Here is a 13,040-nt window from a genome sequence, read left to right on the forward strand (position 1 = left end):
TCTTAGGCAAATGGGTGAATCTGGAGGATATCATCCTGAGTGAGGTAACTCAATCACAAAAGAGCACACATGATATGCATTCACTGATAAGTGGATATTAGCCCAGAAACTTAGAATACCCAAGATACAATTTGCAAAACACATGAAACTCAAGAAGAAGGAAGACCAAAGTGTGGACACTTCACCTCTTCTTAGAATTGGGAACAAAACACCCATGGAAGGAGTTACAGAGACAAAGTTTGGAGCTGAGAGGAAAGGATGGATCATCAAGATTTTGCTGAAAGGATCCTGATATAGCTGTCTCATGTGAGTCTATACCAGTGCTTGGCAAATACAGAAGTGGATGCTCACAGTCATCTATTGGATGGAACACAGGGCCCCCAAATGGAGGAGCTAGAGAAAGTACCCAAGGAGCTGAAGGGGTCTGCAACCCTATAGGTGGAACAATAATATGAACTAACTAGTACACCCAGAGCTCGTGTCTCTAGCTGCATATGTAGCAGAAGATGGTCTAGTCGGCCATCATTTGAAAGAGAAGCCCCTTGGTCTTGCAAACTTTATATGCCCCAGTACAGGGGAACACCAGGGCCAAGAAGTGGGAATGGGTGGGTAGGGAAGCAGGGCGGGGAGTGGGGAGGGTATAGGGGACTTTTGGGATAGCCTTTGAAACGTAAATGAAGAAAATATCTAATAAAAATTTTTTAAAAAAAAAAGAATCCAGTGAGGCTTTGCTAGCAGAACCACCCCCAAGAAGAATGTCATCTTAAAAAGGTTGAATAACCTCTCTACTGCTTATATCATTTGTAACAGGAAGACACACAAAACCTCAGGCCACAGCTCTAAAAGCAAAGGTCAAATTTCAAAGTTGCCACAGGAGGAAATGGAGGCACAGGACATAGGAATCTGAGAAATGGGGCAGACCCAACTGAATCATTATCTCTTACCTTCCTGGTATGCTGTATGTTCCAAAAAGCTCATTTTGCCACCAGTCTCTGTGTTTTCACAGGCCTCTGCCAGGAAGGGCTTACTGGGAGGAGCACATGGTCTCTGCTGCATCAGACCATGAGGATTCCAGTTCTATCTGCTAATGCTCTGGGCTTCTTGAGATTTGCATGCAAAGCCCCCAAGGGTATATAGAACTAAGATTGGATTGCCTGGTGGGAAGGTACAGGGTGGGCACACAGCACTGACTCCACATAATTGGATGGGACCCAAGTGGAAAACACACAGAGAAAGAATCAAACCCTGAAAACAACTTACTGAGCCAAGTTTTGGGAGCAAGCTTGGTGCCAAGACTCACAAATCAGCCTTTCTCTCTGAACATATGAAAGGCAGTCACATTTAATTTGACACAGAGCCCCAGAAACAGCCAATAAAAAAACAGAAAGCAAACAAGCAAACAAGCCCCACCATACTTTATCATCTGCCTGTTAAGTCCTGATCTATAAAGTATTGATGCATAGAAACCTCTGAGATCTTCCTCAAAGACAGTTCCCATTTCATAACTGTGTAAACTGAGTTTCTATAAGCAACAATTTGCCTACATTGTAAGGAGTCACAGAAGGTGACCCATCACAGCATCAGGCAGTGTGCTAGGTGATGTGTGAAAGGCCAGTGGGTCAGAGTGCTCTATAGTGTTCAAAATCCTATCCTGTGCTGGACTAGGGTCTTTGCAGTCTTCCAGTATGGCCCATCACATTATGGCTCTCTCCCTTACTTCCTCTCTACTACCGTGACTAACCTCTCTCATGCATCTCTAGCTATTCAGTCTCTACCAGCATGATGCACACAGTTGTGCCAACCATCCATTCAGCACATATTGCTTGAACACTGGTTTTATAGGGTAGGTAACTTGTTAGGTGCTAGGAGAAGGAGCTAAATGAGATGTTTCCTACTTTAAACCAGTCAAAGCTCCTGCACAGGAGAGCCAGAGATACTTAGAGCATTTAGGAAATCAGAGAAGACATCTCAGTGGTGCTAGTACAAATGGTCCTGGCTGATGCAAATAATCTGAGCACCAGAGCATCTCCCAAGTTGATGGAGCATCAAGACCCTTTCACACCCTTCAGTGGCATCAGCTAAGGACCTCAGCATGTAAGGCACCTGCTGTAAATGTTTTGAGCCAGGCTGTGAATGCTGCCAATTATCAATATCTCTGGCCATATTCGCTTAGGAGGAGTCTGAGCTAAAGGTTTTTAGGTAGTAGGCCTATCAGGGAGACTCTTAAAGCTACCACACAGTGCTGTGAGAGAGGCAGATCTTGGCACAAGTGAAGTTGAATGGTGATGATAAGATGGACAAAGTGATTGCTCCAATGTGGAAATCAGCTGCCAATGTCTCAGTAGCAAAAAAAATAGCAGATGAATTTTGGGCACACCACACATCTACTGTAGGAGGGTGAATAGCCTTCTATCCTGCCCACCCCAATGCTGAAACATGAATTTAGCAATGCTTAGTGGGTAAGTGCCATGTTATGCTGGCAGACTCTTGGCTTTCTCTCTCCCCCTCACTCATTCGAGGTTCCTCTGTGGGAGATAAGCATACCAGCTTCCGGGAAGTGTCACAGGTACTGAGGGAATGTATTCATTCTGTTCTTACTGTTCTCTAAAGCCAGCTCACTCACGAGACCAAGCCCTACCATGGACTCAGTTTCCCATCTTTCCAGGAGGATTGTGGTTATCCCCCTTTGAAGTCCTCAGGAAACATGTGACACAGCAGCCTAACCTATATACAGATGTGACATTTGCAGCCAAATCTCCTGGCTAGATTTCAAATTAAGAAAAAATCCAGAAAAGGAAGGTGAATAGTTTACTGTGTATCCTGAACAGCCTGGCCAAAGAGCCTGCTATAGCAGAGGTAGACAGGGCTGGCTAGGCAGAGTCTTGTACATTCCTGTCATTGGATTTACCATGATAAATATCTTGTGTTTATTTGTCTGGGTCATGGGATAAGAAGATGTTTGGCTAATCATTGTTACAACTATCAGTATGGATGTTTCTAACTGAGATTTTTTTTTCTTTTTAACTGAACAAAAGACCTGCCCGAGTGAAAGAGATCTCCCTCCCCAATGTGACAAGACTAGTCCTAAATACTCCGTTTCTGACTACAACAAAGCAAAAAGCTGTTTCTCCTAAGTGCCAGCATCATCCACCTTCTGGACTTAGACTTTGCCTAGAACTCTGCTATCAGCTCTCCTGGGTCACCAGCTTGTTGAATGCATATTTGTATCCTTCTCAACCTCCAGAATCACGAGAGTCAACTCATTAAAAGAAGGAAAGAATCATTCCTGTTGGTTCTGTGCCACTGGGCAACCCTAAATAATACTGGCTGGTCATTTCTGAACATGCCTAAAATGTCTCATGTATAAAAGAGCAATACCGGCAGTGATGAGGGAACAGGAATGGCAAGCACCTTCTGGGAAGAAGGGAAGAGAATGAAGAGGAGTATGCATTTATTTATTAAGCAGCCACTAAGCCCCAGGTACTAGACTAAGAACTTGCAGTTGGGACAACATCGAGTATACATAATTTCACATGAGATTAGTGGTCCTTAGTGATGCCACACTGGGGGTGAGGATACTGAATCACAGAAAGTGATTAAACAGAATGTGGAACCAGGGTTTAAAAGCAGGCATGAGTCAATGCCAACAGACACTCATTATCACCACATAGTGGGAAGGAATCATCTTCACAATAGTACCACCTGCTAGAAAGCTCTGATTTCTCAAAGAACCACAAGTTAGAGGAACAATAAGATAAAGATAAAACACTCCTACAACAACTACAGGGGTTGTCACTCACAGTTCATCTGAGAGATTAGTCAGAAGTGAAAGGTTGAATGGCCCTTGAAGGAAATGGCCAAACAGTGCCCTACAGAAACATTTAAATGAAGAAGAAACTTCGTACAGTATACTATTGGCTAGGTGAAAATTGCCAGTCATGGGACCATGACCCCATACAGACTTTACCTCTGAGGAAGTTGGCTTGCAGTATCCAGCTCCAAAGACCAAGTTTTCCAGAGAAATGGTGGGCTGTTCTGGTCCTGTGTCTGGGCCACCTTTGCCTAACCAGGAACCTCTTCCTGGGCGAGTGAAACTAGAAAGAAGAGGAAGGGGAAACAGGAGGTAAGTGGTCATGTGTGTGGGGAGGCTGCAACTGAGAGCATGGAGGAAACTGCAGAAGGTCCTGACCTGAGCTGAAGAGCTACAGGCAACTAATGCCTGCCGAGAGGGGAAAAGAATCAGCCTTCAGCAGAGGCAAGCCACCTTACACGTTATGCAGTACCAAGTGGTCATCCCCAAATATATATTTATAAGCAATACTAAATGAACTCAGCGGTTGTGAGTATATACATACAGGTAGGGGTGTGTGTGTATGTACACTATGTATATGTATATGTGCATGTATATGTATGTACATGTATATGTATACATATATATGTGTGTGTGTGATTCATATATGTACTTGTATACATATATGTGTGTATGTGTGTGTATATATATATACATATATATACATACATACATATAAAATAACCAAAGAAGAAATGGTCATGAATGTGAGAGGGAGTAGGAAGGACACAGGAGAAAGTGGGAAAGAGAGGGGAGTTAAATGATGTAAATATTGTACTTGTATGAAATTCTTTAAAAAATTAAAAATCAATAATTGCTTTCTTTATTAACTTTTTATTGTTTTTATGTGAATTTCACATCATGCGCCCCAAACACCTTCCCTTGTACCTGCCCTCCACCCTTGCAACATCCCCCATGGGAAAAAAAACTCCAGTGTGGAATTTGAACTGTACCACAGCGTTGCCATAGTATACCCTTTTGTTCACACCTTGCTTGCAAATGTTCATTGCAATGAATGAGTCTTTAGTCTGGTATGAGGCCTCTGGCTTTTCCTACACTGTCAATACTGGAACCTCACAGGGTCTCCTCTTGGGTATCCCATTACAAATACCATTTCATAGCTATGCTGTAACCTCTCAAAGAAACTAAAACTCTCTCATGACCATAAATGTCCTCAGATGCCATCATCTTTGCAATAGTAGCTGGAGACAACTGGGACAGATCTTACACAAGAAACACATGCTTATGGTTGAAATATTGGCAGAGAAATAAAGTTAAGATTATGTTTCTATTTCTATGTCATCTATTTGAATGCTATTAGTCTTTAGCCACAAGCCAGAGAGTACATGAGGTGTTGGAGTGGCAGGAGGTAAACAAACACACATTGGCCTAGAAAGGGGTTCAAATGAGTAAGGCAATATTATAATGTGGTGGAGATGAACAGCAGCTAATAAGAAGCAACGTTCTTAAGAAGTAACCTGGGGGGGAGGGGGTGGCCGAGCACTCAGAAATGATATGGCACTGTGGACAGCCATGACTCTGAAGGCAGACACCTGCTAGCAGGAGTTACAAGCCAGCAGCACTTACATATTAGGATCTGGGCCAAGTCTGAACTTCCTACTTCATGACCTGTCAGAAGGGTTAATAGTGCATTTGATTCCTGGGGCATCACAGAGACTCCTAACATTAGTGAAAGTTAGTGTTAAATGTAAGGTCTAGCAAATGGTGAAATTGAGTAAAAGCTAGTGACTACCCTTAGTGAAACATGTTGTTTCGTTTTATTGCCTCGAGCTTCTGGGTACCTGAGGGACAATTGCATTATATAATACTAATAGTATTTGAATCTGCTTTGGTTTGGATTTCTTGAGACCAGGTTTTATTTATATATGCCAGCTTGGTGAAGTTCCTGGTCCTCGTGCCCCTACTTCCCAAGGGCTGAGGTTACAGGTGTGCACTACCACATCTGCCTTTGGATTTGTACTGAACCAAGAGTTAAAGTAAGTTTACCATTCAGCCAGGCAGAACTGGTAGGAACATGGTAGAATTAGAAAAAAATGTATACATAAAGAATTGACCCCCTTCTCTGAGATATCTGCCAACAAAGAACTAAGATACTTGTTATTTAATTGTGGCTTTTATACTGAAGGGAGCCCCTGGGAAAGACTCAGTTCTACCTATTGAAAGATTAAAAATTAGATTCTCTTTGGTCTTTCTCAGTGAAAGTGAAAAGTCTCCTGAGGTTAAACTTTGGTTCCACACCTGCTGCATTATGGTTGGATCTCACTGATGCCATGAGAAGATTTTTTTCTGGGATGCTGGTGCTTGCCCTCTTTGACAGGTATTTCCCACAAGCTAAAAGAGTTCCCTTTGTTCCAGCTACCTTGTGCCAAGACAAAAATTCTTCCTGCAAAACCCAGAGAGTGGAAGGCGGTTCTATTTTTACCCCATCTGTGAGGTTTAACTCTCCAGCAACTGTATGCGCTCCCATCTGGAAGGCTGCTGCTGCAAACCTTGCAGAGTATATTCCTATCAAAAGGTTAAGCTATCAGCTTAGCTACCCTGGCTCCAAACCCACGGTTAGATGCTATCAGAGCTCTTAGCAACACTAGAACTAAGAGGTGATGTCAGGTGCTGGGGACCCTTTGGACCTCTCAGTTGAACTCCTGCCTGCATTACTGACCCTTCTGCCTGAAGAAGCTTTGGGGAGGGTAAGTCTTGAGGATTTTTCTCAGGAAAAAGTCTTTCAGTGCCCCCGTATATTCAACTGATTTACATTCAACCTCTTGGATGCATCATTAGTTACACTGCCAAAATCTGACTCCAATTTACCATCCATCCCCAATTCAATTCTCACGGTCACACTCTCTTGTCCCCTGTGTGGAGCAAAGGAGAAAAAAAAAAAAAAAAAAAAAATTATACATATATATATATATATATATGCATCTTCTGTAAAGCTTTTCTTTTAGTCACAAGGAGGGGTGAACTTCCCTGTGCAGAAAGCTACCTGCTAATTTTCAAGAGCTTATCAGCACTGAGTGGCCCAGAATATGATGGCAGCTTTACAAATCATCATCACAATCATCATCATCATCATCATCATCATCATCATCACCATCTATTGGATACATACATACCCAAGGGCTTCCCATGTGCTGTCACCGAAGCCTTCCAGCATTCACCTTCTGTTGACTAAAACTGAATCCCACATGCTCAAGTGAATAGAGTTAGGAACACAAATTTGACACTGGGGGCCACCCAGCCCTAAAACCCATTCTTTTAACACCCACCCTACTCAGGCTTCCCCACTACTTTGCACAGCACTCAGTTTGGAAGCTGGGCACCTGGATACCTGGATGGCTTACAGACTCAAGTCTCTTATAGTCAGGGGCACAATAGATACATGCTCTCAGAACTGCTAGTTTCTATATTGCTAGAATTGCTTCAAGAACGTGTGTGTGTGTGTGTGTGTATTCATTATGTGAGACAGTCTACATGGTTTTATTATATATAGCCATAATCTCTGTTGGTTCTTTATCACAAAAATCCTTTGTTTTATATGTAAATTTATGTGTCTATATGGTAAAAGATATATTTAGAGATGTGGATAAGCTATTCAAAGCTCCCCCAGTAAGTGATAGAATTAAGCAACCAAATGCTCCTGACTCTGGGACCCAGAACCCCTTAAGGTCACTTCCTTTCCTATCTAGGCTGTTCCCAGCCTCCAGCGGAGCAGTCTCTACTGATATCAGGGCACACCTGCTCTGTCTCACCCTTGGCACACAGAACCCACCCTGAGACATTCCCAGAACCAGTGTTTCCTGATTCAAGGAAATTGCCCAGCTGGGGAATGTGCCTTGCAGGAGACTAGTGCTCTTCTTTCTATTTCTAGAGTGTTAGTTTCCCAAGGTCAGGGGTGCTTTCCCATATTCCTATATCATAGCATTTCTAAAACATTCTGCTCTAACACCCTATCTAATTCAGCATACCTATATCAGAGCTCTGGACTCTCTAAAGGAAAAGTTTGTTCTTAGAACTTGGTGTGTGCTTTGCAGACTCACTCTGTGTGTGTGTGTGTGGTATGTGTGTGTGGTATGTGTGTGGTATGTGTGTGTGTGTGTGTGTGTGTGTGTGTGTCTTGATGCCTCTACTGGCAATTCCTCTTTACACACTCATTAGAAGTGAATGGAAACCATAGACTCCTGATACATGTCCGTCCTTTCCCCCCCAATCCAGGACCTTTAATCTAGGAGCCAACAAAGTTTGGGGCAGAAGACTAGTAGATCCAGAAGGCTATGACCTTTGTGACCCTGGCTTTTAGCTCCATGCTCACAAGTGCTATTCCCTGGCTGTCTGCTCCTCTGAATTCCCCTTTCTTTTGCTCTTTGCTGTATGCTCTGACTTAAATACCATGCAGACTTTTACACTGCTAAGCGCTAGCATTTCCCCCAACTTTCCTCCCTGAAATCCAGGTTTGCCTTTTCAGAATCACTTCACCTTGCCCATCAGCCACACATACTCTGTCTTTGGGAGATGCTTTTCATCCTAGTTTCTCAATATACAGCATCTCAGTCATTCTCACTGAGATTCTGAACTGACTCTGTTGGTCAGGAGAGCAGGAGCGGTCTTAAGCAGATGAGTAAAACTGAGTCAAGGGATACAGTCACATCTCATGTCCAAGAACAGATATCTTATTTTCTAGTCTCACATCCTAACAGACAACAGAGCTTTTAGGTCATGCCCATTGAAATCATCAAGGACCCTGGTTTTCTTACACACAGGAAAATTCTTAGAACTGTTTAAAACAGAGAACTGGACAAACCCCCTTCCTTTGTGTGAAAACAATTTACACAAAATATCCCACCACTACATATATATGTAATTCTAGCCATGAGTCTTCAGTGTTTTAAAATTATCCAAATGAACACATTCTGGAACATTGTTGAATGACCACGCACAGCCTACTTCAACAGCTCTTATGAGCTCTGTCCCTCCACTTGTACAGTGAAGGAAACCTAAGTTCTCCTCTGCACCTTAGGGATGCTTTGGGGTGAATCAATGAAGGGCAAAGGCAAAATATATTACAAGCAAATGCTCATTTGAGGAAACAGTAACCATAGAGAAGAATAGATGTGGGCCTCTGTAATGTACTAGCCCTGTCCTCCACTGAGCCTTTACATGAATCTTCCTTATTAAACTCAGTGGGTCACAAAACAATGGAAGGCATGAATGTTTTTAAAAGGACTTATGGGGAAGAAAGGAGATTGGCAGGAGTGCAAAGAATAAAAAAAGAAGGGAGTAAGAATAATCAGAATACAAAATATATACTTATGAAGGTATCAAATATAAATAATTTAGACTTAAATTGAATATTAAAAAGTAAAGAACCGGGAACCTGGAAGAGCCTAAAAAATGTCAAATGAATTGAAAAAAAAAAAAAAAAACAAGGCAACTTCAAATATATGGCCATGTTTCCAATTTTATACACAAGAGATTATGTAGCTCAGACACACGAGGAGCTTCTTAAGTCACAGCTAGGTAAACATGAAGCTGGGGGAAGAATCCAAGTCCCCACCAGGTGTGGATTCTAATTTGTAAGTCATCCATCCCTGGCATCTCCCAATATCCTATGGGATCCGGAAGCTCTCTCCAACTGTCTCCCACCTCTTCTGTGGGACACAGTGAGACCCAAGCCTAAGTCGGGCAACCAGAGACAAGGCGCTCTAGTTTGTGCTGATCACTTCAGCCAACTGTCTCTCAGTGATGTGTGGTATGGATGGTAGGGCTACTTCTAACTCCATACCTGATCAGGGGCTGCTGCAGAGCCACCAGCGCAGCATGTATGGCCACTGAGATCACTGACAGGTGGAAGTAGTCGAACATGACAGGGACCTGGTGGTGCAGACCCCTCCTCGGGTGGAAGTGCAGACCAAGTGTGCGGCTGCTGATCATCGGTGTCCCAGTCACATCTCTCAGCCTGAAAGGCAAGTAGATGAGCTCATATGAGCATGGTCGGATGGCCCTGTTGCCATTCAAACAACTTCACTTTGTAGCCTCAATGTCTTACTCAATCCAGCAATATTTTGTCTAGTTGAAGGATTTTGTCCCTCAATTGGCAAATGCAGGATGAAGAAGATCACATAGCACCTTTGGGCTTCAGCTCCTTTGTCAGCACCCACTAAACCTGTACCTCAGAGATGGTGACAATGACCAGATCTTTCCCAGGCTTCTCTCAAGAGCATAATTCTCTTGGACCTTTTCCCCCATTTGTTCTTGCTCAGAAGCTGGCCATTGTTCTTAAAAAGGCTGCATGGATTTTGTGAGGTTGTATTTTCTGTTAGACTTCTAACCCAAAAGGCAGGAGCTGTAACTAACTCATCTTTACAGCTCTAGCATTTCACTGGTACAGGGCATAATGGAGAAGGTGATCAAGCCTATGCTGTGGAAATGACTACATACTGACTGAATGATCAAAGGTAAATGGTTCCCAGAACACACTGATGAAATAGTCTGACCAGTTTTAGGAAGATGCTGGTTACCTTTGCTCTAGTACTCTGTAATCAGTGGATATCCAATCCTAAGAGACAGATAACAGACAAACAAACCCACAAGTACCTTTTGTTACAAAAGGGAAGTGTTTTGCTTTGTTTTGTTTTGTTTTGTTTTGTTTTTAAACAAAAATGCTGTAAAACAGTCTCTGTGACTCTGTAAGCTATATTAAGCCAGAGCTTGATTGAAGAATGCCACTTTAAGCATCTTCAGGAAATATAATATAGAGAATGTCTCTTCTTCCTCCAGAGATGATGGGCAAATAGAGAACAGAGAGGGAAGAGGTAGAGGGAGTATGTTCGCACTGCCAACCAAGAGATTGTCTTTCCTTGTGATCCTTGCTGCTTGTTGCAAAGGATCGCCAGCTAATGAATTCTGAGTGCCAAATGTAACTATATGCAACCCACACTTTTTGTTTGGACTAGAAAGAAACCTGATAAAGAGAGAGAATCCATCCATGGGTGTCAGTAACTGTTGGCTTCAGTCTCACATTTATGTGGATGACAATGATCTGAGTCTTGACTGTGGACTGGACATCCTGCTTTGACACTCTTATTATGTGGTTGCTAATCATATTCTACCCATAAAAGAATACATGAAACTAATGTGGGCTGTTGAACTTGTTCCCAGTCACAAGGAAAACTGCTTTGCTAGACCAGGACTTTCTGATTCTCTTTTGTGCTGAGTTACAGCACAGTATTGCTTTAATCCCACTGAGACATCAGCTCCTGGCAGTGAGAACGAGAAGTTAAGCGTTAACAGAAGCCTCCTTCATAAGGAAGAACTAAAGAGAAAAGTAACCATTGTTCTGTGCTGTGCAATGGACACCACCCATTCATGGAGAAGAAGCATACATCCTAGGGAAACTCAGTGTAGAGAAGATGCAGGTAAACTTTGATAGTGAAGACAGGAGCATGCATGAAGTTCTTATAAAGGATCTAAACAAACAAAATAATTAAACAAGAACAAAGGTTAATATCTCACAGGAAGAACAGCTCTCCCCACAGAATTATTCTGTACACTTGCAATGACTAAATTTAAAATCAGCTGAGAGAATACGCCATCCCTTTAAGTATTAATTAATTTCCTACCTGCTGAGCTGTGCAGGGCCTGGAAGGACTATGTGAGAATGAGTGTCCTGGCCTTGTGTAAGCAGATACTGATAAGCCATGGCCCTGAGCAAGGAGGTGCTGATGGACCCTTCTAAATCAAAAAACTCAGATAGGATGATGGTCCAGAGCATATTCCTGCACTTCAGTAATTCCGACTTTGGGAACTGAATAGTGTTTTGGTGGCAAACAGAGCTGTCCTGTGTGTTATACTATTTATCAGCATATCGGGTTTCTTCTCATTAGATGCTAACACCACTGTTACCATGGCCAAAGTCTAAGCACATCATTGCCTCAGTAATATATTAGAGGGACTTCACTAGCTGGCCTAACACTGTTTAAATAACAGCCTCCCTCTTTTTGTTTGTTTGTTTGTTTGTTTGCTTCTACATGCTGCTAAGAAAAGGGGGGAAAGAAAAACAAAAGACTCTACTTGACTTAATAATGATTCAAAGCCTGATGTTCATCTTAGAAGTTATTGAAATTTGGAAAAATGTAGGAATTTGCCCATGTCCTCTTTTGAAGAATACTCCACCTAAGTTATTATGTTTCATGTGCTTTACATGACCAGTTTCCTGTATCTTGCTCTCCATTAACTGTTCTTCTGCTGGGAAGAAAAACTCATCAACAGCATCCACTGTGATATGTCATTAAAATTATTAGAAGACCTTGTCAGACAATAATTTATGGTATAAGTTTATGATTGACAGTGTGGTTCTACGGGCAACTGGACATGTGGCACAATGGATGGAAGTTTATGAAGCTAAGAGGTCTTGGGGCCTCAGACTGGGTGGTTGCTGGAGGGGTGAAGACAGAGATCTCAGATCATGGTAGGGGGTATAAGAAGAAGAAACTGGGACTTTGATGTGAAGGGGTAGATGGATGGACTTACACCATCCCAGGGAAATCCCATCTTGTCAAGAAAGATACAGGTGTGTGTGTGTGTGTGTGTGTGTGTGTGTGTGTGTGTGTGTGTGTGTTTGTGTTTGTGTTTTGAGAACATCTATACAAAGGTGGCCTGATTTTTTTAAAGCCTTAAATGAGAGAAGAGCTTAAAGGTTTTCATGTCACATGTTTTAATACACTGGTAAAATATTGCTTATTTAGTTCCTGAAAGAATACATGAAGATTAAGAAGCAAATAGTGTAGCCCAGGGTAGAGGGTAGAGGTCAGCCCAGGGTAGACTATAGAAGTCACAGAACAAATGAATGATACAGTTATAAAAAGGAAGAGAACTGCCCCATGCTTATTTTTCTCAGCAAGTTTTACATAAATAGATTTTCAGTTCCCAGAGAGCTGAAGAACAATAGCAGATGTTCAGTATGAACACATGGTCATGCAGCAAGAATGATTTGAAAGGGATTTTGATTGTCTAGCCTCACAGAGACATTTCTCTAAATCCCTACAAATCAGTACCACACAGGGGAAAAAAAAGTGCTTTTAGTAGAAGATACCCATTAACATAGCAAAAAGTTGGCAGTTTTCGATGTGCAGAACCTGAGCAACCTGGCCCCAAATGAGTGGGGAGAAGCAAG

At 42.3% G+C, this 13,040-nt stretch overlaps 1 protein-coding gene across 5 annotated transcripts in view; it reads right to left on the bottom strand.

Moving 5' to 3' along the window:
* Fam135b (family with sequence similarity 135 member B) overlaps positions 1–13,040 on the bottom strand; it is a 268,014-nt gene that overhangs the window by 79,024 nt on the left and 175,950 nt on the right. For all 5 annotated transcript variants that reach the window (XM_021183960.2, XM_029469991.1, XM_021183959.2 and 2 more), the window contains 2 exons: positions 9,651–9,824; positions 3,968–4,094 (listed from right to left, as the gene is read on the bottom strand). In XM_021183960.2, the coding sequence (XP_021039619.1) occupies positions 3,968–4,094; positions 9,651–9,824 (301 nt within the window). The remainder of the gene's footprint in view (positions 1–3,967; positions 4,095–9,650; positions 9,825–13,040) is intronic.

The sequence above is a fragment of the Mus caroli genome, chromosome 15, assembly GCF_900094665.2.
Source record: "Mus caroli chromosome 15, CAROLI_EIJ_v1.1, whole genome shotgun sequence".
Lineage (NCBI taxonomy): Eukaryota > Metazoa > Chordata > Mammalia > Rodentia > Muridae > Mus > Mus caroli.